This window comes from Callospermophilus lateralis, chromosome 10 (genome assembly GCF_048772815.1).
Source record: "Callospermophilus lateralis isolate mCalLat2 chromosome 10, mCalLat2.hap1, whole genome shotgun sequence".
NCBI lineage: Eukaryota > Metazoa > Chordata > Mammalia > Rodentia > Sciuridae > Callospermophilus > Callospermophilus lateralis.
The window spans coordinates 69105790-69127790 of record NC_135314.1 but is presented as its reverse complement, the minus strand read 5'-3'; the positions used below and the strand labels follow the sequence as shown (position 1 = coordinate 69127790).

The 22001-nt window shown below is 34.6% G+C and overlaps 1 protein-coding gene across 1 annotated transcript in view; it reads right to left on the bottom strand.

Annotated features, from left to right (window-relative positions):
- Ift57 (intraflagellar transport 57) overlaps positions 1–20875 on the bottom strand; it is a 54276-nt gene extending 33401 nt beyond the window's left edge. Inside the window, exons 1-5 of the mRNA XM_076867700.2 lie at positions 20562–20875; positions 18035–18197; positions 17102–17220; positions 14186–14276; positions 8475–8543 (exon numbers count right to left, since the gene is read on the bottom strand). Of these exons, the coding sequence (XP_076723815.2) occupies positions 8475–8543; positions 14186–14276; positions 17102–17220; positions 18035–18197; positions 20562–20773 (654 nt within the window). The 5' untranslated portion in view covers positions 20774–20875. The remainder of the gene's footprint in view (positions 1–8474; positions 8544–14185; positions 14277–17101; positions 17221–18034; positions 18198–20561) is intronic.
- Between the last annotated feature and the right edge of the window lie 1126 nt (positions 20876–22001).

Below are 22001 nucleotides of genomic sequence, written 5' to 3'. Positions count from 1 at the left end.
CTCTCCTACCTCCCAGTTCATATCAGCAAGCCCTGAATAGACCCACAGCCTTAAATTTTGTTCAGAAATTCAAGGGACTGTAGATTTTAACCTTACTATTTGAGAACGAATAACTAATATGATATGCTTTTATACTTTATAATTTGTGGTCTGAATTAATTTAGTTACATTACATTTAGAAAATCCTGAAGAATTAAAAAAGTAGGCATTGATCTTAGGAAAGTATGGAAAATCTCAGTGAAAAAGCTCAAAAGATTCTATTTAGACATTAAAGTGCTCATTTAAATACAGAAACACTGAATTATTTTTGAGTACTTAATAGAATGCTGTATATATCTATATAAATTGAATCCAGGGTAGCACAAAAGCACCCCAGTTTGGGGGACAGTAGGGGGGCTGCAGCATTCACAAAGTAGAATGCTTAGTTCTGTAAGATTATTGTGATGGCAGAAAGGGAGAGAGAGATTGGGTTTTCCTGTTGAAACCTAAAACAATGGGAAAGGTTCTCTGTCATGTACATACATATTGGCACATGCATATGGTTGAAAAAGCCAGGAATACACACTCACTTGCACATCTGGGTACCTGTCCTGAGCTACAGGAGACCCAAATCTGACTAGTCCAGTTTCTATACCAAATAGGGTATGCTAGTTGGGATGGTGGTAGTGAGCATGTGTGCACTGCCAGTAAAGTTTGAATATGTGAGCCCTGACATTTGGGCCATGTATGTACAAAGGTTTGATCCTGCCAGGATTATGGGCCCCCAAATCCCAGTGCTGCAGGGCCAGGCTGAATGAAGCAAGAAGGCATTTTTTCTGAGCAGAAGTTTCACAGGATTCTTAAAAGAATGTAGACACTCACTCTGTTCACTGATTTAAAAATAAGTTTGATTTATACCATTTATGTGAATTGAAACTAGATGTCTTTGATGAAATCCCAGAGCTAGAGCTGTCCAACCCTATCCCCTCATTTCCATTCCTCCTTATTCCCCTTCTTACAAGAGGTTAAAGTCCAGAATCACCAACAAGGCCAGAAGGGACACATATCCACAGTCCTGTTTTATTCAGGCCTAGATGTAGGACTGTTCCAGTTGTGAATAATATACTAAAAATATTTTACTTGAGAAAGGGCATGTTTCTATAATTTTCATGAAGGCAAATGTGTTTATAGTGAACCTGTTTGAATAAGACTTAGAATTTGAGTTAGTAGAGTATATGACGATTAAATACTGCATTAGGATATCCCAGTGCTGGGCTATTTAGTAAGTTTCATTTACCCTTATTATTTGGTTCTCTTTAGTAATGTTTTACTGATACCTACTCCCAATATCCTAAAATGATTCAAGCTCAAAAGGTTTCACTCAGTTGTGAGCAATATTTAATATACTGAGGGAAATGTCCTGGTTGCTAAATGAAAGGCAAAAAGATAACATTTAGTTTGATGTAGAACACCATTAATTTATTCAAATTTCACAGTCTCTTTCCTCAGAGTTTCTTTTTCTTTTTTTTTTTTTTTTTTTCTTGGCAGTACTGGGGATTGAACCCAGGGCCTATGCATATGCTAGACAAGTGTCCTAATCTCTGAGCTACATCTACAGCCCCTTACTCAAAATTTCTTAATGCCTATTAACTGGATGAATCAACTAAGCAAGTTCTACATATGAAGTATAAATCATTTTAAAACTCCATTGTGCCTTGGTTATACTACTTTGAGAAAATCTTTTCATTTGTTTCTCAGTTTAACAAATGGTATTTTATATGGGGCTATTAGTAAGAGAAACAAACTGCTGTTTTCATTTAATCAAAATTTTATATCATTCTGACAAAGTCCCTTTCTGAGACAACATTAACTAAGATCAAGCACAGCTCTTGGGAAACTGCATTTTCCAGATTCTGCAGCTGAAGAGACAATTAAAAGCTCAATAAGACACAAGGTATCTAGTAGTCTCATTTACAATTAATTAATTGAACTAATAAGCCATTTGTTTACCTCCTACAACATTCAAGTTAAGAATCCAGGTACTATGCTTGGTTTGGAAAGATAAAAGGATTTAATCCCTGCCTGCAAAGAGTTTATGGCCTATCAGGAAGACTTTGAGGTCAGTTAATGGAATAAAATTTGGTCTTAGGTAAAAGAAGAAACTGGTGAGATGAAACTGATTCTAAAGCTGTCAAAGGAAGAATTGAAGATAATAGTCTAAACCATCTCATAAAGTAACCTTGGGCTCAAATAGTAGGGCACAGCATCAAAGTTCAAAGATCAAACATGCAATGTTAACAGCCAGCTCAGAATCTTGTACCCATAGGTAATCTCTTCTTCTCCCAAGTAACATTAGTAGGATGCTGAAGGATCTAAAGAAAGACTATATTCTCTGTGGGTGTGTGTGGACATGTATATTTTGTAAGTAGATATATGCATTCACTAAGGGCCTTGAAAGCCTGACCAAAATTTTATTGTTTTGAAATTTCTGTAAATGACAGAGAAAAGCTTTAAAAAATATCAAATTCAGAATGAGCTGATAAAAGTCACATTTTGATAAGTTAGATACAGCAGTAGGGTAAAAATACCTCAGTAAAGGGTGGGGATGGGGAGGATGAGGACAAAAGATCATTTTAGGACATTGCTGTTATATAGTCCAGAAAGATGATGATGAGAACCTTGCCGTGATAGATAGATGAAGGGATAAACATGAGAGATGTTTCAAAGGCAGTATCCACAGGTCTTTTGACCACCTAGATGTCCTGGATGAAAATCAGTCAGTCAGATATTCAAAGCACTAACACTGCCAGGGCTGGGTCATGGGTGGAGATGAGGTGTAGGGGTGGGTAGATTTAAATAATAGAAGTCTAAAAACATGTACATATTCTGGGTACCACCTAATACACAGAATTATGTAATGAATATCTGCTACTAATGTTGATTCAGGAAATGTAACCTATCCATTTATAGAATGACAGTTCTTAAGTGATACCTGAAAAAAAAAAAAAAACCTTTCTTATTTTTCCTCAGATTCCCTTAGTCATTTCTGTAGGAGAGAAATTTTATGACAGAAAATTTGGTCTTGTGGGCCTTCAGTGATAATCCATGTGACAGATTATGAAAATAAAATCATGACATCACCAGGACTTCATACTTACATTGAATCCAAGTTCTCTTGATAACTTGTATCCTATGTAAGCTTCTTAGTCAAAAATACTCATGGCAATCTAAGGGCTTATTTGTATTGAAGATTAAGGCTTTTTCTATTCTGCTAGTGCACATAAGAATGTTGGTAACTAATTCTGTCTCTAGGAAAGGTGAAAAAATATCCAAAATAAGAAATGTACCAGGTGCAAACTCTATGCCAGCATCATGCCAGGTGCTACCCACAAGTTAGGTGATATTAATCACAAAGCAAGCCTGGAAAGAACTGTATCATGTTATGGATAAAAAAGCAGTCACAGAGAGATTAATTAACTTGCTATGGTCATGTGGCTAGTGCCATAATCAGGATTTTATCTAAGATTATTTTGACCATAGCATCTACCTTGAAGGCCTAAATTTGTTTCTGGAAGGGATTTTGAGAAATCTTTGCTTCCTACTCCTTGCTAAACCCACAATGAATCTCTCTTGAAATTCAAGTATGGGTTCAAAAGCTGCACTAAAGATCAAGCAGAACCCTGTCTTTTACATCCAGCAAGATCTGTTGTTTGAACCTCTTCTGAGCAGTGAGAAGCAGAGTTTTCTTCTGTAACTCACATTTCCTACACACCTCCAGAGGTAAAACCAAGGGGTGGTGCAGGTTAGTTACCAGAGAAATAAAAGCATTTACTCAGTCATAATGTGTTCTACCACTCAAAATGATAATCCATGTGACAGATTATGAAATCTTGACAGAATCATTTCTCCTGTGAAAAACCTACTATAGACTTATCTCACAACACAGATAGGAGGCCTACGACTCAAATGTTTTAGGAAAGAAGAAGAAAAAATATTTTTCTCAATCAGAATCCGTGGTAATTAATGGGGCAAGCTATGTTGTAAAACAGCATCCCCCCATATAATTGAGAAAGGACATTTTGTCCAGAAGGAAGTCATATTTAAAATGTAGAAAATTTTAATAATTTAAGATATTAACCCCAGCAGATCAATCTTCTTCCCTTCTTTTATTACAAAATTGCAGACTTGCATAGATGATACTCTAAAACTGAATTGACGTTTTTATTCTAAGACCATACTTTTATTTCCTTTCAGCTTTTGTTTTTTAAGCTAAAAAGTCTCTCATTCTTGGTACAATGAGTTTTTGCTAAATAATTAAAAACCTATTGTGTTTAAACCTTTTGAGATACATGGTTTTGTGCTGTATAACTCAGGATTTGGTTTCTAAAACCTCAAATTTAGCATCTCAAGAAAGAATAGTATCTATGGCATGTTTGAAAAAAATGTTTTGAAATGAAGTGATGGGCATTTAAAAATAGAATTCAGGGAATGCACAGCCCCCTCTCATCTCTTCTTCCAGGGGGAGGAGAATGACACCTCTGCTTTATACTGCCAGAACACTGTTGCTGTGATTCTGTTGAGTTTCACAATGGACGGTGGGGCTACCAAGACCACTCACAATGCAGCACAGCCACCAGGAATGTGCAGTTTCCCCAGCTGACATACTTGACTTAGAAATGACCAACATACTTTGCTAACATTCTGCCACCAGAACCTCCCTTCCCTGCTCCCACCTCTCACAGCTCTGAACATTTCACTATCCTTATAATCATCACTGGTCCTGCCCAATTGTTAAAACTTTAATTCATCAACTGGGTCTTCGCTCTAGTCACTCTGAGTGACTTAGGCTAAATTTCAGATTTCAATACCAGAAATTAGAGGGATTTAGAGAATATGGAACTTTGTGGGCTAGTCTTGAAGCCCAATAATCATTCATCAGGTTATCCTATAAAAGATTATCTCAAAATTCAATTAACCTACAGATATTATTTTGGAAAATGACACAAATTCTCATTCCTTGCAGTTGTTTCCTGAAAAGTATTATGTTTGGCAAAATTATAATCAGGGTAAGAAAATTATAGGGGAATATTATACAACAACAATGGCTTTAAATACATGAATGAATTAATATTAAATATATAAATATTAAATGTTAAATATATATTTGAAATCTCAAATAGATGAATATTCTGGAAAGCACCTACCTCCAAAACAAACCAATTTCATCACTGTAAGCTTTCATCATTAATAGGAGGAAACTTTTCTTTTCTCAGCGCTCATAAAACACTACTTCTGTGTCATGATGTTAGGCAATCCATTAAAAGTTCAGTCAATGGGCAGACAGTATCTCTTTACAAGTTCTTCAAATTATTAGCTACAGGCTTTATGTTGTGGTATTAAATAATATAGGTCACCAAGTCCTCTTTGGAGGAAGAACTTGCTGCACAACTATGGGGAATGTAGCTCTATCTCACCTTCAGGGCCATCTAAACTGGGAGTAGGTGCTTCCCCAGGTAGCCTGCCCCCAGGGACTAAGTCAAACAGGCAAAATCTGCTCCACAGTTCCTGGCCAGATTGGCTAAGTCTTTGTCAGATCTGCATCATAGCTAGACTTCTTCCTCTGCCCACTCCTACTTTCTGTCCTATTCCTTTCACAGATTATATTTCTAATAAACATTTGGCACCCTGTCAAGTGTTTATTAAACTGTGTCTGCTTCCAGAGAACACAACCTGCAATGTGTCTTTTTCATTTGCATTTTCTCTTGTTTCAGTTTACCACATCTTGCCTACTCCCAACTCCTACTTGTGGGCACACTTTTCAGGGGCTAGACTTCACTTTATATATCAAAAGGAAGAAGTATACTTAATTTCTCTCTGCATATCCTACAAGGTTCATAGAAGAGGAAATAATTATTGTTGAAATTTTCTTTACTCTATGAAGATTAAATGATTCCTTGCTTATAAAATTACAATTTAAAATAGCATACAAGCATGCATTAATTCAATGTTATCAGCCACTGAGTAACTGCTACACACCACAAACAGGTGGAAAAAGCAGTGAAAAAGCTTCTGCTTTAGAGGAATTTGCATTCTAGCAATTGAGACACAATAAACAGATCAGGAATTGATATATTGCAATGCAATGCAAAGGTCTGTTAAGTAAAGCAGGTGAGAGGATAGTGAATGACTGTAGAGTCATTTATTATTTTAAAGGCACAAATATGGAAGAACTGCTGCAATCCACACACTGCTTGGTTTGCACTATCACTTACACATTTAATAGATTAGTTTTCTTGATAGTATCATTCTTGAACTAGTGAAGAATTCTTCATGTTGGATTTTACTAAAATGATATTTCTTCTGCATTGTGAGTCTACCTGCTGCATGAAATACAAAATCTTAAAATTTATGTTACTAACCTATGTAACAATTCTGTCTTGGGGAAAGAGCAGCCTGAGCCATCATAAGATGGAGTCAGACACAGCTGTCTCAGGCAGATGGCTTTAGTGGGAAATATTATAAGCCTGACAGATTTTTTAAAATATGAAAGGGTTTTCTGTCTCATTAATATTTCATGGTTGACCATCCACAAACACCTGGCTTTTGGATTTCTTCTTGTGAAAATGTAACCATACATAGTTTTAACTCTTAAGAATATGTATTATGTAATGTTTGTCCAAAGGATCGAATACTTACTATAAAGGCACATATAGAAGGAAAACCCATTCCCAAATAGCTTAAGTGAGATGACAAATTGAAATCAGAACCAACAGGGACTTGGAGTAGAGATAGAGGCAAATTAAATTACTTTGGTCTTTCCAGTACCCAAACTACTCTGTCCATAGGGAATTCCAGGCCTTCAGAGGCATCTATTCTATCGTCAATAAACAAGTTAATACAAATGACAGTTTTTTTTTTTCCCCAAGAGTAACAGTCAGCACATTTCTACTTTTTTCTCCTCATACTTTAGGAACATGTTACCATCATCTTCAACACATATATACATGAACACCAACACTATAATGTACTTGCTCGAGAAAGGAATCACCATACCTGCCCTGTCAAACTCTTGGAGTGTGGACCGTTTAAATCCAGGTACTATAATTTATTAGATTTTTAATAAATTAAACTTGTCCCAAGGTCACAAATTTTAATGTTTATACTTGTAATGAGTTAACACCTATCTAATACCTTGCAAGATCAGTTAAGTTTAGTGTTTAAAGTAATTTTAAAACTACAAAATGATCTGTAAAAGTAAGGTATTGCAAAGACTGGAGTTTATTTGTATTTAAATGTTAACAGTATTCTACTTTCCAATTAATCAGTAAAGAAAACCTTCATTCTTTTAGAAGTATTTTTCAGTACCTTGTGTTTTATTTATGATAAAAAGGTGGTTATCAGTGTTAGGAAGGAGTTTACAAATCTGATTTGCGAGAGGAAACATGGAGCAAAGATGTGATATTGGTTTTTGCCACATATACACTTTCTATGTGATAGATATTATTATACTTCTTTAAATAGAATAACTCTCTCAATCTTTAAAAACCTTAGAAATGGGTAATATTTTTATTTCATTTTATGGATGAAGAAGATGTGGCACAAGAAGCTTGGAAACTTGTCCAAGATTGGAATCCTCCTAGTAAGTACTATCTCAAGACACATACTCAGCGAGTTAGCACAATGTTCTATTATGTCTCATGGTGGGCCACTAATACATACACATGCACAAACTCCCATCATTAATATCTAATGAAATTAACAATACTAAGTAAGCAATAAATAAACAGTTCATCTTGAGGTAGTGTGATCAAGGAATTTTTCATGATATGAAACCAAAATTAGATCCAAACTTGTTTTAAAAATTTAAACAAGAAAAATCAAAGGACAAATAAGAATATATAGTACATATGTTCATTGAGTGCATAGGTTTATACTTTATTGAAATATAACATACATATAGAAAAATGCAAAAATCCCACATGTACATTTGTAAGAGCTCAGACTCTTTTATAGACTGGATTTATTTCATGATTTTAAAAAGGAGCAAAAGCAATCTGTCTTAAAGCAATGTCTGACTACTCAGTCTAAATATCAGTCTAAATACAATCTATTTTATTTCAAAATTACAACTTAAACATTTTACTATAATCAAGATTATTCAATTCTTGTCTATTTTTAACATAAAATAATTTGAAATAGAACAATTTATGTCTTTCCATGATACAACTTGCCCTCGGACAAATTAATTACTTTCAGTTTGCCTGAGAAGCACTGTGTTGATTTTCCATGGTATAGATGGAAGCTCCCTCTCTCACCCCTCTGGATTTTTATATTTGCTAAAATTTTAACATTTTATATGAAGGAAAACATTTCCAGAGCTACTTTTCAAAGGACACACAAAACAGTCTCTGAAAATGTTTCTTACTCATTTAAATTTCCAGCAGAATTCACATACCGATTGCTTGTTGGTCCTGTGTGCATCCAATGAAACTTACCAAGTGATAGGTCTGGGCCTTTAAAACATTGAGATCAATAAAGTTTTCTTCATTATCTGTCTCCTCTTCCTTAAGAAAATAAAAACATTTTTAAATTATAAAGAAATTATAATTAAAAAATTTATTTCCAACATTCATATACATAATATACTAAGCTATAACAAACTTAATATAAGGACTAACTCAGTAAAGCATATTTGAAAGTCTAATAAACATATGTATAAAGCACAATATTATTAACAGCTCATATGTTCTTTGACGTTTTGATGGTGCCAGTTAAATAGGATCTTTTCTGCAGTCACTGAAGAAAGAAAGAGAGGGAAAAAAAGTGAGGGGAAGGAAGGAGCCTTTGCTGCAGAACTATGGATAAACATAAAATCAGAGGAAAATAGCCCCAGTGGCATATCAGAAACAGACAGTGGAGGGAATTTATGGAAATTTTGAGCAACATGATTGAAATGAACAGAAATGAAAGGATGACAAGATACAAAACAGTTTCACTTGCTCCAAGGACTAATCACACCGATGCATATTTTTTTACATTTCTTGAATGTGCAAGTTTAATAACGTAATGGGTACCAGTAGTGTTTGGTTCATGGCCTTAATTCTATTTAAAAGAATGGTTCAGATGCATCCTAAGTTGAGGGTGGGTGTTTATGCACATCAAGTGACCCTTTGAGAGGCAATTCTCTCCCTAATGAACAGTAAATATGGAGTCTGGGCAGGTCCTCCAAGCACACAGAACATGAGCTTCCCTTTTCTATCAAGGTCTTTGTGGTGACAACTGACATAATACATGAAACAAATATAATAAGATTATCCTAATCTTAGGGACATGTAATAAAGCCAACAGAGCTGGGTCCTCACATCATATGATCTCATAAAGAAAAAAACAGACTAACAAGTAAGTGTCAGTTGGTAAAGACACTTCCACATGTAGAATTGTTCAAGTTTCAGTGGTAGATTTCAAAGACAATCCTTACCAAGACTTTGGAAACATGTAAGGCAGTGGTTCTCAAAATGTGGTTCTGAGACCAGCAACATCAGCACCACCTGGGAACTTGTGAGAATGCAAATTCTAAAGTTCTATTCAGATCTACTCAGAAACTTTGGGAGTGGGGCCACTAAAGTAAGATATGACAACATGAGAAAGCTTGGAAAACTGGAATGACTTTAGTAAAATATGAAAAAATGTAAATGTGGATCCAATATATTCAAGTAATATTTACTTTTCTTAGGGTGGGGAATAATGGGGTACAGAGGTGCAGACAAAAGTGATCTATTTACATCTAAAGTCTGAAGCATATATGCACACTTTTGAAAAACACTTTAGTCTGTTCTGTGACCAGAGTAAATGATTAAAATGCCAATGACTCAATGCACATGTGAGAAGAAACAAATTTATGATGCTTTTATAATAACCTAATAAGACTGTTGTCATAAGTGATCAATAAATTACTCATTGAACTATACTGGATTAAACACTAACAAATGAGAAATGAGTAGAAATGAGTCTGGCACCATTTGTATTACACCTAGTAGCCCACTAGCAAAATTTTTTGCTTCCTGTTCCCGTGTTCTTGTTTTCTGCTGGCCTAGACATCTTAGTTCCAAATGGAAGAATGCTTTCACTAGGAGATATAACGATGATTCCACTGAATTAAAAGTTAAGACTGCTATATAACTACTTTGGGCTCCTCACATTTCCAAATCAACAAGCAAAGAGGGAAATTACTGTGCTGCTGGCATGATTGATCCTGACTACCAAGAGGAAATTGGATTATTACTCCACAATGCAAATAAGAAAGATTATGGTTGAAATACGTCCAAATATCCTTTAGATTGTCTCTGATTATTATTATGCCCTGTGATTAAAGTCAATTGAAAACTACAACCCAATCCAGGAAGGACTAATTGCCAAGACTCTTCAGGATTGAAAGTTTGGGTCACCCTGAGCTACTGGGATTATGGGTGGGTACCACCATGCCCAGAAAATATTGTTATTTTTACATGATAATATTAAAGTTAAAAGATATCAAGAAGAGAAAACATCACTAGAGAACTTTACCTCCTTTTGGAGAAAGAGTTAGGTGCAATATCTGTTGAATGCAGAATCATTTTGTTAGGTGGAATTATGACCTTGCTATTTTCCTTATTTGGAGAGTAAATGATTTAATGAGACATGTATGGGTGCCAAGTTGAAAGAGGTGGACTTGTAATGGTTAAGCTCATATGTGAATTTGATTCAGCACAGAATGCCCAGATATTTGGTTTAACATATTGAGGGTATGTCTATGAGGATATTCCTAGATGAATAACTATGTGAGTCAGAAGAAGGAGCAGTTAGATTGTTCTTCCCAATATTAGTGGGCCTCAGTCAATCCATGAAGATCTGAACAGAATAATAAGGGCAGAATTTACTTTTTTCTGCCTGTCTTCGAACCAAGACATCACTCTTCCTTGTCCAAACCAAGACATCACTCTTCCTTATCCCCAGACTCAGACTGAAACTTATATTCTCGCATAAATGGCTCTCTTGGCTCTTCATATTCACACTAGAACTACACTACCAACTCTCCTGGGTCAACAGCTTATCAAATGCAGATCTTGGGACTTCTCAACCTCCATAACTACATATGCTAATTCCTTATAGTAACTTTATCCATATATAAAGGTGTGCATGTGTGTGTGTATGTTTGTGTGTCCCAATTTGGGGATTATGTTTCTCTAAAGAACTCAGATTAAGCTACTGATTATATAAGATTATTCAAGCTACTAAATATTACTAAGAGAATATTTAAAAGAAATTCAAATATAAATAGGCTTAGAAAATGTTTTATAAAACAAAATAGAACTCCAATTTCAATAATTCAGAAGTCACAACTATTTCCTATCATTTATTTGCCTAATTTGCACCTTCTTAATTCTCTTACTGCCAATTATACTAAGGATATGATAGAACAAGTGAGAATATTCTGTCATGACCAATACTTTTTTTTCCCTCATAATTACCAATGTGTCCTATCTTGATTCGGTCAGTTTAAAACTGAAAGTTTCTAGTTTCTACAGAACTTTGCCAGAAATGTTCTTCACCATCCTTGAGCCACACTACAAATTCAAGCAACAGGATCAATATGCCACCAACATAAGGTTTTCTGGCACTAAACCAGCTTTCCTTAGCAAGGAAGGCAGGGGAAGCAAGAGAGCTTCTTAGAATAATATGATGACAATAAGGAAGAAAGGAAAAAAAGAGATATGACACAGGGAACAAATAGCATTAGGGGAAACTCACTGAGGGAGGCCTTTGATTTCATCTTATGATAGTAAAAGGTCTACCTCTAATTGGGAAGAAATGTATTAAAAAGCTGCTTTCTAGTTTTGTTTCTCTAAACGTACAGACTCTATAATGCTGCTTTGAACTTTATAGGATTCCTAATAAAAAATTAGATACAATTTTAAATATTTACACAACAATATGGTGACAGATTTTATTTAATAAAAACCTACTATATGCCAGGCCCTGCTCAATAAGCTGGAGAAACAACTAGCAAAATTAGACATGGTTTCTGCCTGCAGAGATTTTTTTTTTCCCCTGATGAGTAGGAAATTTTTTCTGCCCTTAAGTTATGACTTTGAAGTTAATGCTGGGGTTCTAGGCCCAGGTATTTGTTGATAAACTTATTAATAACTATTAAGTATTTATTAAGAAGACAAGATGATGGGGGGGGTGCTGGGGTTGTGGCTCAGTGGTAGAGCTCTTGCCTAGCATGTGTGAGGCACTAGGTTCGATTCTTCAGCACTGCATATAAATAAATAAAATAAAGGTCCATCAACAACTAAAAAATATATATTAAAAAAGACAAGAGAAATACTCAAGTAGAATAAATGAGGTGAAAAATTGGAATATGTGAGGAATTAATTTCTGAGCCCTGAATGAAAAGATCTATTACACAGGGAATAAAGTCTAAATCTAAATGACCCAAACAATATGGACTTGGTCTATCTGCCTAGTTAATCTTAAATCACCAGCCCTCTCACTCAGAAATTCTGGCCCAGTGGTTTCTCTCAGCTCCTTGATCACACAAAGCTCCTAGCTGCATTAGCGCTTTTGCACATTTCCTACCACCTGGTCCTCACCCACTACATAACTTGTGCTCAATGAATACTTGCAGAGTGAGCAAATATATGCTTTGCTTTGACTTTTTATCACGTTAGAAAATATTTTTCAAGCTGACTAGTTTTACAATGATCTTTTTCCTTCTGTAAGTAGCAGTCATCTACTTTCCATATGATTAAAAATATTTATTTGCACTGCTGATAAAATGAATGTTAAATGTTTTGAAAGCACAAAGAATTGTCAAAAAGAATCACCTATAACCCTTCTACCCATTTACAACAAATGTTAACATATTGATATTTATTTTCTTTAGTTATTTTACATAGCTGAAGTCATGATAACAGAATTTAGAATTTTTTCCTCAGTTAATTTTATAACAGTGTAAATTATTATCCTCATGTCACTCATGTTTCTTCAAAACTAACTTAATAGATACATAGTATCCTAATTGGACATTAAGTACTAAGGATATGATTACAAAAAGCGGGTAAGAATATTCAAATTTAGTGGTTATTTTTTAGCATTTAATATTAAAATAATTCCATGATTAACAACTTTGTAGCAGATAATAACCTATTTAAACTGAAATACAGAATACATTATCTACTAATTTAAAAAGTTACCTAAAAACTTTAATTGGTTTATAACAGCAACATATTACATAAATTTTGTTTTTTTACATTTCAGCATAATTTTTAAAACATTAGGATTAAATTCATTTCTAGTTCTGAGCATTATCTTACAAAAAAGCTCTTTTATATCTATCATCTTACTGTTGTAGAGAATTCATCATTTAACCTCACACCAGGAATAGGATGTTAAGCATAGAAAAAGGTAAAGATGCTACCAAATAATTTAAATAATGTTGGTTATATTAAGCATTAAAAAAAAATTCCTGGGGGCTGGGATTGTAGCTCACTGGTAGAGCGTTTGCCTTGCATGTGTGAGGCACTGGGGATATTATTTCTATCTACAACTAAAAAATATTTAAAAAAATAAAAACATTCCTGGGCTAGGCACATTGGCACACACCTATAATCCCAGCAATTCAGGAGGCTGGGGCAAAAGGATCAAGGACAGTCTCAGCAACTCAATTTCCTGAGTCACTGTCTCAAAATAAAAATTAAAAAAGGCTCTGGCTGTCACTCAGCAGTGGAGCAACTAGGGTTCTAGTACCAATAACAAAAAGATAACTCTGTAGGGTAGAATTCATCTTAATTTTAAAAAATAATTTTTTTGGGAAATGAATGTTGTTCCTATAAAGTAGAATAATTTATGTATTACCCTCAGTTCTAATCTTCTATTCTAAATCCTTTGATAGTCATGGTCTATTCAATATCATGAATGGTTGTTCACAAAATATTTACTCATATAACTAGTGGTATGTACTTTTAACGTTTAAGAACCTCTGCTAAAATTCACTAGAGAATATGAACACTAAATTAAAGGTCCAAACAACTGATATTTGGCGCTGTATTTAAAAGATTTTTTTTTCTCTAGAAACAAAATACATTCCAGAAAATGGAAGTCTGGAGGAATTAAGGAAAGGAACCCAAAGGTGAAAAATAAACACAAAGTTCAGCAACACACATACCACAAATTCTTCATCCACTTTATTCAATGTTAATTCTGCATCATCTTCTGGAACAGTTTCTTCTTCTAATTCTTCCACAGGGTATGATGGCCTAAAATAATAAGGCTTAATATGAGAATTAAAAATTTTTTTTAATAAGACAAAAAATGTAATAGAAATAATAAGGATTCCCTCCACCTCAGATCTTGTCCTCTGTGACTGCTTTCATAATTACTGTTAAATGTTTCCTGTATTCCTTCTGAAACTTTCTGTGTGAAAAATAAAAATGTGTACTCCAAATTTAAGGAAAACATTTACAAAAATTATGATATTAGACATAGTGTTATCCAATCTACATTCCTTACTTATCAACATACACATTTAGTTACGCATATATCTCTTATTTTTATACACTTGCACTATATTCCACTGAATAGCAATACTACAAATTGGCAGTCAATGTCTTAATAATGAGGTTGTTTCTAGTTTCTGACTAGACACTATTGTAAAAATCATCTTTATACCTTTATCATAATGTATGCTATTTTGTAATAAATTTGTATAAGTGGAATTACTATATTAACAACTTTATACATGTTATTATTTTGCAGGATTTAGCCAAACTTGACTTCCAAAATGTTACCCTAATTTATACTTTGAACAACAGTGAAGGATACTATCTCTCTTTCCATATTCACCATTATAATATAAATATCTAATTTTTTATCTTTAAATCTTCAAAAGAATCCTTATTATCAACCAAGTGAAAAAAATCTCATTTTTTTAAAAAAATTGCATTTCTTTGGCATGAGAGTGGTAGAACATCTTGTCTTATTTTAATTGGTTATTCATATTTCTTTCTCAGTGAAGTGCTTACTTGTGCTCTTTGTCGTTTGGCTTTTGAAAATTAAGAACACCGATGTTTTTCCTAACTTGTGTTAGAAATATCTTCTTAGTTTATTACTTGTAATCTTGGCTACTCAAGACTGTTACAGTTCTGACTAGAAAGATCTGGCAACCTTTCCTTGCATAAATCCTAGATTTAACATCATTCATACAAGGTTTTCCCTAACACGACATCTCCTATGTCCCTCTGGTCTTCAGTATTTCTGTAGTTTTATTTTTCACTTTTATATCTTTGATCAATTGGAAGTTTGTTTTTTGTGGGTGATGAGCTTTATTCTTATTTCCAATGTCTAATTAATGGCCCTAACACTAAACACTGAACAATCATTTCAATATTAAAATAACCAAAAATGTTTTTGGGTTTATTTATGGCAACTTATCATGATGTCAACTTATTAACATGTCCATATCTTTGACATGCTAACAGAATACAAAAATATAAGGAAAGAAAGTACTGTGAACCAAATCAGTGTTCTTAAAGGATGAATATTTCATTATTAGAATTAGGTAATATCTCAAAAGCAATGAATGCTCTAGAATTTGTTTTGACATATTTAGACATAAAAATAAACATCTATAAATATGTGACTTCTATGTAATATACATAGTACATAGCTGATATATTCTCTAATGTTTATTACTTCACAATTTCTCTCCTTTATATTCCCCTTGTATATACTTGTATGAAGTCCCTAGAAATTAGTTGAGGCACAATGCCCAGGCCAAGAATAAGATGTACCTAGAAATAAAGTGCAAAAATCAAATAGTTAAATAGTGGTTGAGATACTAAAGCTTCTGGTAAAGTTCAAATACATTAGACTATATATTGGTAACTTTAAAAACATGCCTAACAAAGCAGCACATCACATAACTTACCTTTTCTACAAATCTAATAAAATAGTATTATGGATCATGTAGACATTCTCTATATTGCACTAAATAGAAATGTTCACGTTGAAGTAAATGAAATTTCCATATTTCAGTTTAAAGATTGATTATTTCACAGGATTAAACCTGATGATAACCTAAATCAAAGAATTTTTTAAAAGAACTTACTAAGAAGAAGTAGATTATTTACATGAAAGACTATAATTAAATATAGATTAAAATGTTAACAGGAAATAACATATACCTCTTTCTACAGAAGTTAATTTTAATTCAGAAACCACTTCTTGCTTATGTTTTGCTTACGTAAGAGACAACAACCACATTCTAAATTACCAAAAATCCTAATTTTGAAAAGATGAAATGTATATTTTCAAATAATAACCTACATACATTGACAGTTTCTAGTTTTATTTCTTCTTCATTAATTGGGCATCTTTGGTATACCAACGACTAGGCTAACTGCCACAGAGTACATATGAAGATTGCAGGATTTCTAAGAAAGCCAGACCTATAAATAAATGATTTTATTATTTGTTTGTTTACTTTTGTAGTGCTGGAGAACCAACTGCTCTACTAGTGAGCTACATCCCAGTTCCCCAATCCATTATTTTAATACCACAGGATAAATCCAAAATCATCATAGAAATATTAAAAAGAAATGCACTTTCAGGTTATAGAAAAAAACTATGAATGATGTCTAGGAGAGTATCTTGTGGCTTCTTCACTTCTTTAGCATACTGGCCCAGCCATTAAGCAAAGGTGGAAAATCCCAGTTAAGGAATTAATTCCCATTTTTTTCTTAAACCTGTAGCTATTAGTTACCTCTATGTATGTACTATGCAGGTGTGTACAAATAAAACATGCAGAAACTTTTAAAAAAAAATTCCTAAATTAACAAATATATACAATTAAACCTTTAATAATTACATATTTGAATATCGAGGGGCACAATAATATTAATGTTACTTTAGAAATGGTTTGAAGATAGGCATTCCAATTTTTCTATACTGACTTTTCTTAATCACTTGTGGCATTTTCAGTTTTAAAACAGTCAATTCTTATCAGTTCAATTAAACAGCTGTGTACCTTCAGAGGAAATGCTAAGCACATAAAATTACTACTGTCAGGATGAGTAATAGTTACCTTTTCCAGGTGAAACCAATATACTTTAATGCCTCTTCAGCTAAACAATCAAGTACATAGCACACATGTTCTCCATAACCTGACTTTAATTTTGAAGGAGGAAAATCTGCAGTTCTCCCCTGAAAAACAAAAGATAACAGGCTAGTATTTGTTAGTTTTTTCTAAATGTTGCAATATTTTAAGCACAAAACTGCTGAACACATTTATCACTTTTTTATTTCTCTGATTTAAAATAACTTATTACATTGCTTCTTAGAAATCTATCCAACAACAACAACAACAAAACTAAAATAAAAACTTTATTGTTAAAAGTATCAAATTAAAAGGCAATTATATTGCAATAGCATAATAAATCATTGATCTTGTTGGGTTAAAATAAAAATCAGCAAAACTACTAGCCTGGTAACATAGTTTAAACAACTATGTGAGGGACAGAATGACTCACTTGTCAAAAAGTGGTAATATGTACGCCAAAAATGACTTACTAGTTGTCTCCAGGAAAAGTCATAAATTAAGAGTATAACTGCTATTGTAGGCTATCAAATCAAAGTTCCCTTTCAAAATACAAAGTGTTTCAACTTTGTAGTTCTTTTTTTTTTTTTTAAATCATTCTTTTAAAGGAAGAACTAACCACTCATAAATTTACCAAGAAAAATTTTACTTTGGGCTAGAAAGATTATATGCTAAATATTTTCAGAAGTGGCATTAATATTCTAGTATCATTCTGAGAAGGTTTTACACAAAAAGAAATGTAGAGATAATTACTATACATTATATGTATGTATAGTATATATAGTTATTATATATATTATATATACATATTTTTTCCTCCCATAAAGGAGACATTCAAAAGGCTAGCATTTATTATTGAATTACCAATATTAAAATTAATAACTTGAGTCTATTCAGACAGAACAGGGTGTTTATACTTACAAAGGACCGAAGCTCAGATAATATGTTAGATATTGTTGCATTAGGGTCATCGTATTCCTGAGGTTGCTCAAAGGGGCGTCCTGCTTTGTTAATCAGCCAAGCAGCAAGAGTGCAAAACATGTAGAACTGTTCACCAGGGTTGGTAGGCAGAGCAAAATAGTGTCTGTTTCAAAATAAGGGAGGAGGGGAAAATTTGAAATAATGCAAGTAGGTCTAGCCTTCAAATTGAGACACTGTTAATTCATTCTTACATTTCCAGTAATGCACAGCACTCACATTAAAGTCCCGTACCAGCAGAATTAGGTCATTTGCTACTCTACATAAAATATTAGATCAAAGACTTTATATGCAGGGTATGTAGTGCATGTCAGAAAACAAAGTATGTAAAACTTTTGCCAAAAGTTTAATAATAAGTGAGTACCCTCTGAAAATGATAATTTGAAATCATAAGAATATGTTTTTAAAAGACCTTAAACATTATTCATGTGCATTTTTACTGTTTCTAACCTATCAGGTATGTTAAACAGTTGTTTTTATTTTAACTGCATATTCAAATCAACTGAGGCGCCAGTAAATATACTGCTTCTTGACCAATCATTGCTAATTTCTTCATCAAATTATTGAATTATAATTTATGAGAGTGGAGTACCAGCATAGGTATATTTCAAAAACTTCAGAAGTTCTAGGGTGCAGACAGGATTAAGAAGCCTTTATCACATCACCAGTCTAGCAAACAATTGTTCACTTTGACTTTTGCTAAATCCCCTACTCTAGTAAAGTTTTATGGGGATTAGAATGATTTATACGAAAAAAATGAGAGAAATAAAATGTGTTAGCAACAACACTCAAGTCAGTTTGATCAAAAATCTTATTTTGTTTTTTTTTCATGTAGCTATCATAATTATAGTCAATGTATTTACAGTTATTATAAACTTTGTCTTAAGAATCAATGGTCAACAATCTTTCATGTTTCTCATACTTTCTCCTTCAGAATAAGTGTAAGTTATTTGGGAGATAACAGAAATATGGAAAGAAAAAATAAAGCCATGGAAGTCCTTCAGATATATGCTCAAAACCCTTTCAAAGCTTCTACCCACCACCAACTCATCTTTTCTTTATCAACTGGTATTCTTCAGGACAAAGGAATGGATATTGATAGATATTGCAGACCAAGGACAGTAGTTTCTCAAACATTACTATGCATCAAAATCATCTAGAAGGCTTACTAAAACAGAGACTGCTTGCTCCACCCCTAGAATTTCTGAAAAAAAACAGACATGGTAAAAGGCCAGAGGAATTTCATTTCTAAATTTCCAGGGGATGCTGAAACTACTGGTCTGGGTGATTATACTTTCGAGAACTCCTGGACTAGTATATCTCCACATAAATCCAAGGTACAAAGTATCCTGCTGAACTCATAAGAAAATATTAGAGAGATGATATCAACAGAATCTTAGTTTGACATTTGGAAAAATAATACATTTTTATTAACCTAGAAAATGTTGGTTGTCTATATTTTCAGGACAAATCATTTTAAGTAATAATTCCTAACCTATACTTCTATCATGGATCAAGCTCAACTACTTTTTCCTCTTACCCTTTTCCTATTACGGACTAACTTAGCAACATGGACAGTTTACATAAACCCTACATATCTTTCAAGTTAATGGAAAAGAGAAGAATGAAATCAGAATTGTCAAGAAAAGAAATTTTAGCCCATCTGCAAACATAATTGTCTCTTACAGAATAAAATAAATGTAAGTATTAAAGTGAAGGAAAAGCAATAAAACTTAATTATCTGGCTATCATTTGGCTAATGACTAGAGGAGAAAATGCTAGCTGTCCATTACCCTCAGCAACTAATGACATTGCCTTCAGAATATTATGAACTTTTTGCACAGCAAGCACAGAACTTTAAGTTCCATGATGAGAGAACAATTGCTACAGTTGTCATTTCTTTTCCATTTCTCAGTTTCTAAGAGAACTGTTATTGCAAAAGTAGAAGTCTTTTAAACCATAGCAATTGTCAACAAGTTTACTATTAAGTGCTCCTCAGCAAGGTCCTTAGATCCCAGGGTTGCCAATTGTACATATAAGGTCTAGTAATGGGAAACAAAAAGTAGAAATTATGTAACTGATAACAGACTTCATCTCCAGAAATGAGATTGTGGGTTATGTATTTTTCTACACATTTTCATTGTGTTCTTTTGTGCTTTCTACAGTAAGTATTTTTCGTAACTTTATAACAGTTTGTGTTTTGTGGAGATGCGTCTGTGTTTAAAGGAATGAGCAGGTTGTCTCCCAGTCCTCTGCCGTTCCACAACTTGTTTACTTTCTCTACTAAATTACGAAGTCTGAGCTCGGTGACGCTGAGAGCTCCAGGGCTCCCTGGCTGAGTTTCGGGTGAAGCGCCCTTCCCTGGCTAGGAAGATGGAGGCAAGATCTGCTAATCCGTGGGCGGCGTTCCCAGCAAGCCCGAGGAAGGCATCTCCCCAAGGCCCAGCCAACTCGGGACGAGGGCACCCACCTGGACGGGGGCTTTAGGTTGCTCTTCCGGAGGAGTTCCTCCTCGTAGCGGAGCAGCTTCAGCTTCTCCACCAAGTCCTCCATCACCACGAACATGTGGTAGGCCGCTCCGGGCCCACGCTCTACCGCCACCTCCCCAGCCCCATCGCCGCGAGACCTAGACACCCCATCGTCCAAACCCGATGGCGTGACCACTGCTGCAGCGGCAGCCATTGCAGAGCGGACAGAAAATGCCCAGCGAGGGCTCTGGCCCACAGATCTCTGCGGCCTATGCCGCCTGCGCTGCAGCAGTCAGGACCGCCGCGAACCGTTACCAGGCGACAGCCGGGTAACCGGTCGCCTGGGCAACTAGACCCCGCCTCCTTTCCGCCCTCCGTGTTCCTTATAAATGTTCTCCAATCAGGGCGCGCTTCCTGAGTGACGTTATCTTGCACCCACCCCCTGATGGGAGGAGGCCCCGCCCTTGTGGAGGCGTGGCGTCCTGCTCCGCCTACCGCCGCGACTCCTCCGGAGAGGAGGAGTTCAGTGGCCACTGGAGGTTCTGTGCCTGCTTTGTTGTACTGGGGCTGGCGTGAGGCTTACTGGACCTGGTGATTGTGGGCAGCCGAACGGGAATCTGGGTCACCTGAGAGCAGTTAAAAAGATTAAGCGGAGCTATAGACGCGCAGTATTGCTACGCTAGCCCACTGATTCCTTTTTTTCCTCAAAATTGGAAGTTTTAGTACTTGTTTGATAGTCGATATCCTTAGTTTCACTTTACATCAGGAACTTTCCAACGAGTGTTCGGTGGTTGTTTTTCTTAAACGTTCGTCAGGTAGTGCTGTATTTAACAATATAGTATAAAGCTTGAAGTATTACAGTGCCCCGCTATTACTTCAGTGCTAGGAAAGTGTTCGGTAGGAAGAAGACAGGATGAGGTATGGGGAAAAGGTTTGTTCTGCTTCAGAAACGTTAATGCTAAACGTGCATCTTGTTGCTTAATTTGTTTCAAGCTCATGGCAGGCCGTATACATATGTTGGTACTTTCTTAAATCCAACAAAATAGAGACTATTTTGAAAGATATTTCTTTGTGTTATAACTCAAAGTGTGGCTAAAGACAGGATTTTACTACTGTATTCTGCAGCTGTTGACCTAGAAAATGCAAGAAAGGGACATAATAGATCACAGATGGAACCAGCTTTACTGTTATCTAAAAACTTTGGTTTCAAGAAATTTTCCTAAGAGCTACATAAAAAGTACGGTAAGTGGTAGATGCTGTTTTCTGGAAGAAAATATCTTAAGGCAAGAGGTTGCACGTGTATTTGTGTTTATAATGTGATTTTTAAGAGTTCTCTAATCTCTTATATTTGCTACTAAAGGATATAGAAGCACCACACTTTTGGACGTGACTGAAATTTGAAATATAGCTAATATATTTGTGTTTTTGTTAGAAAAATGAAA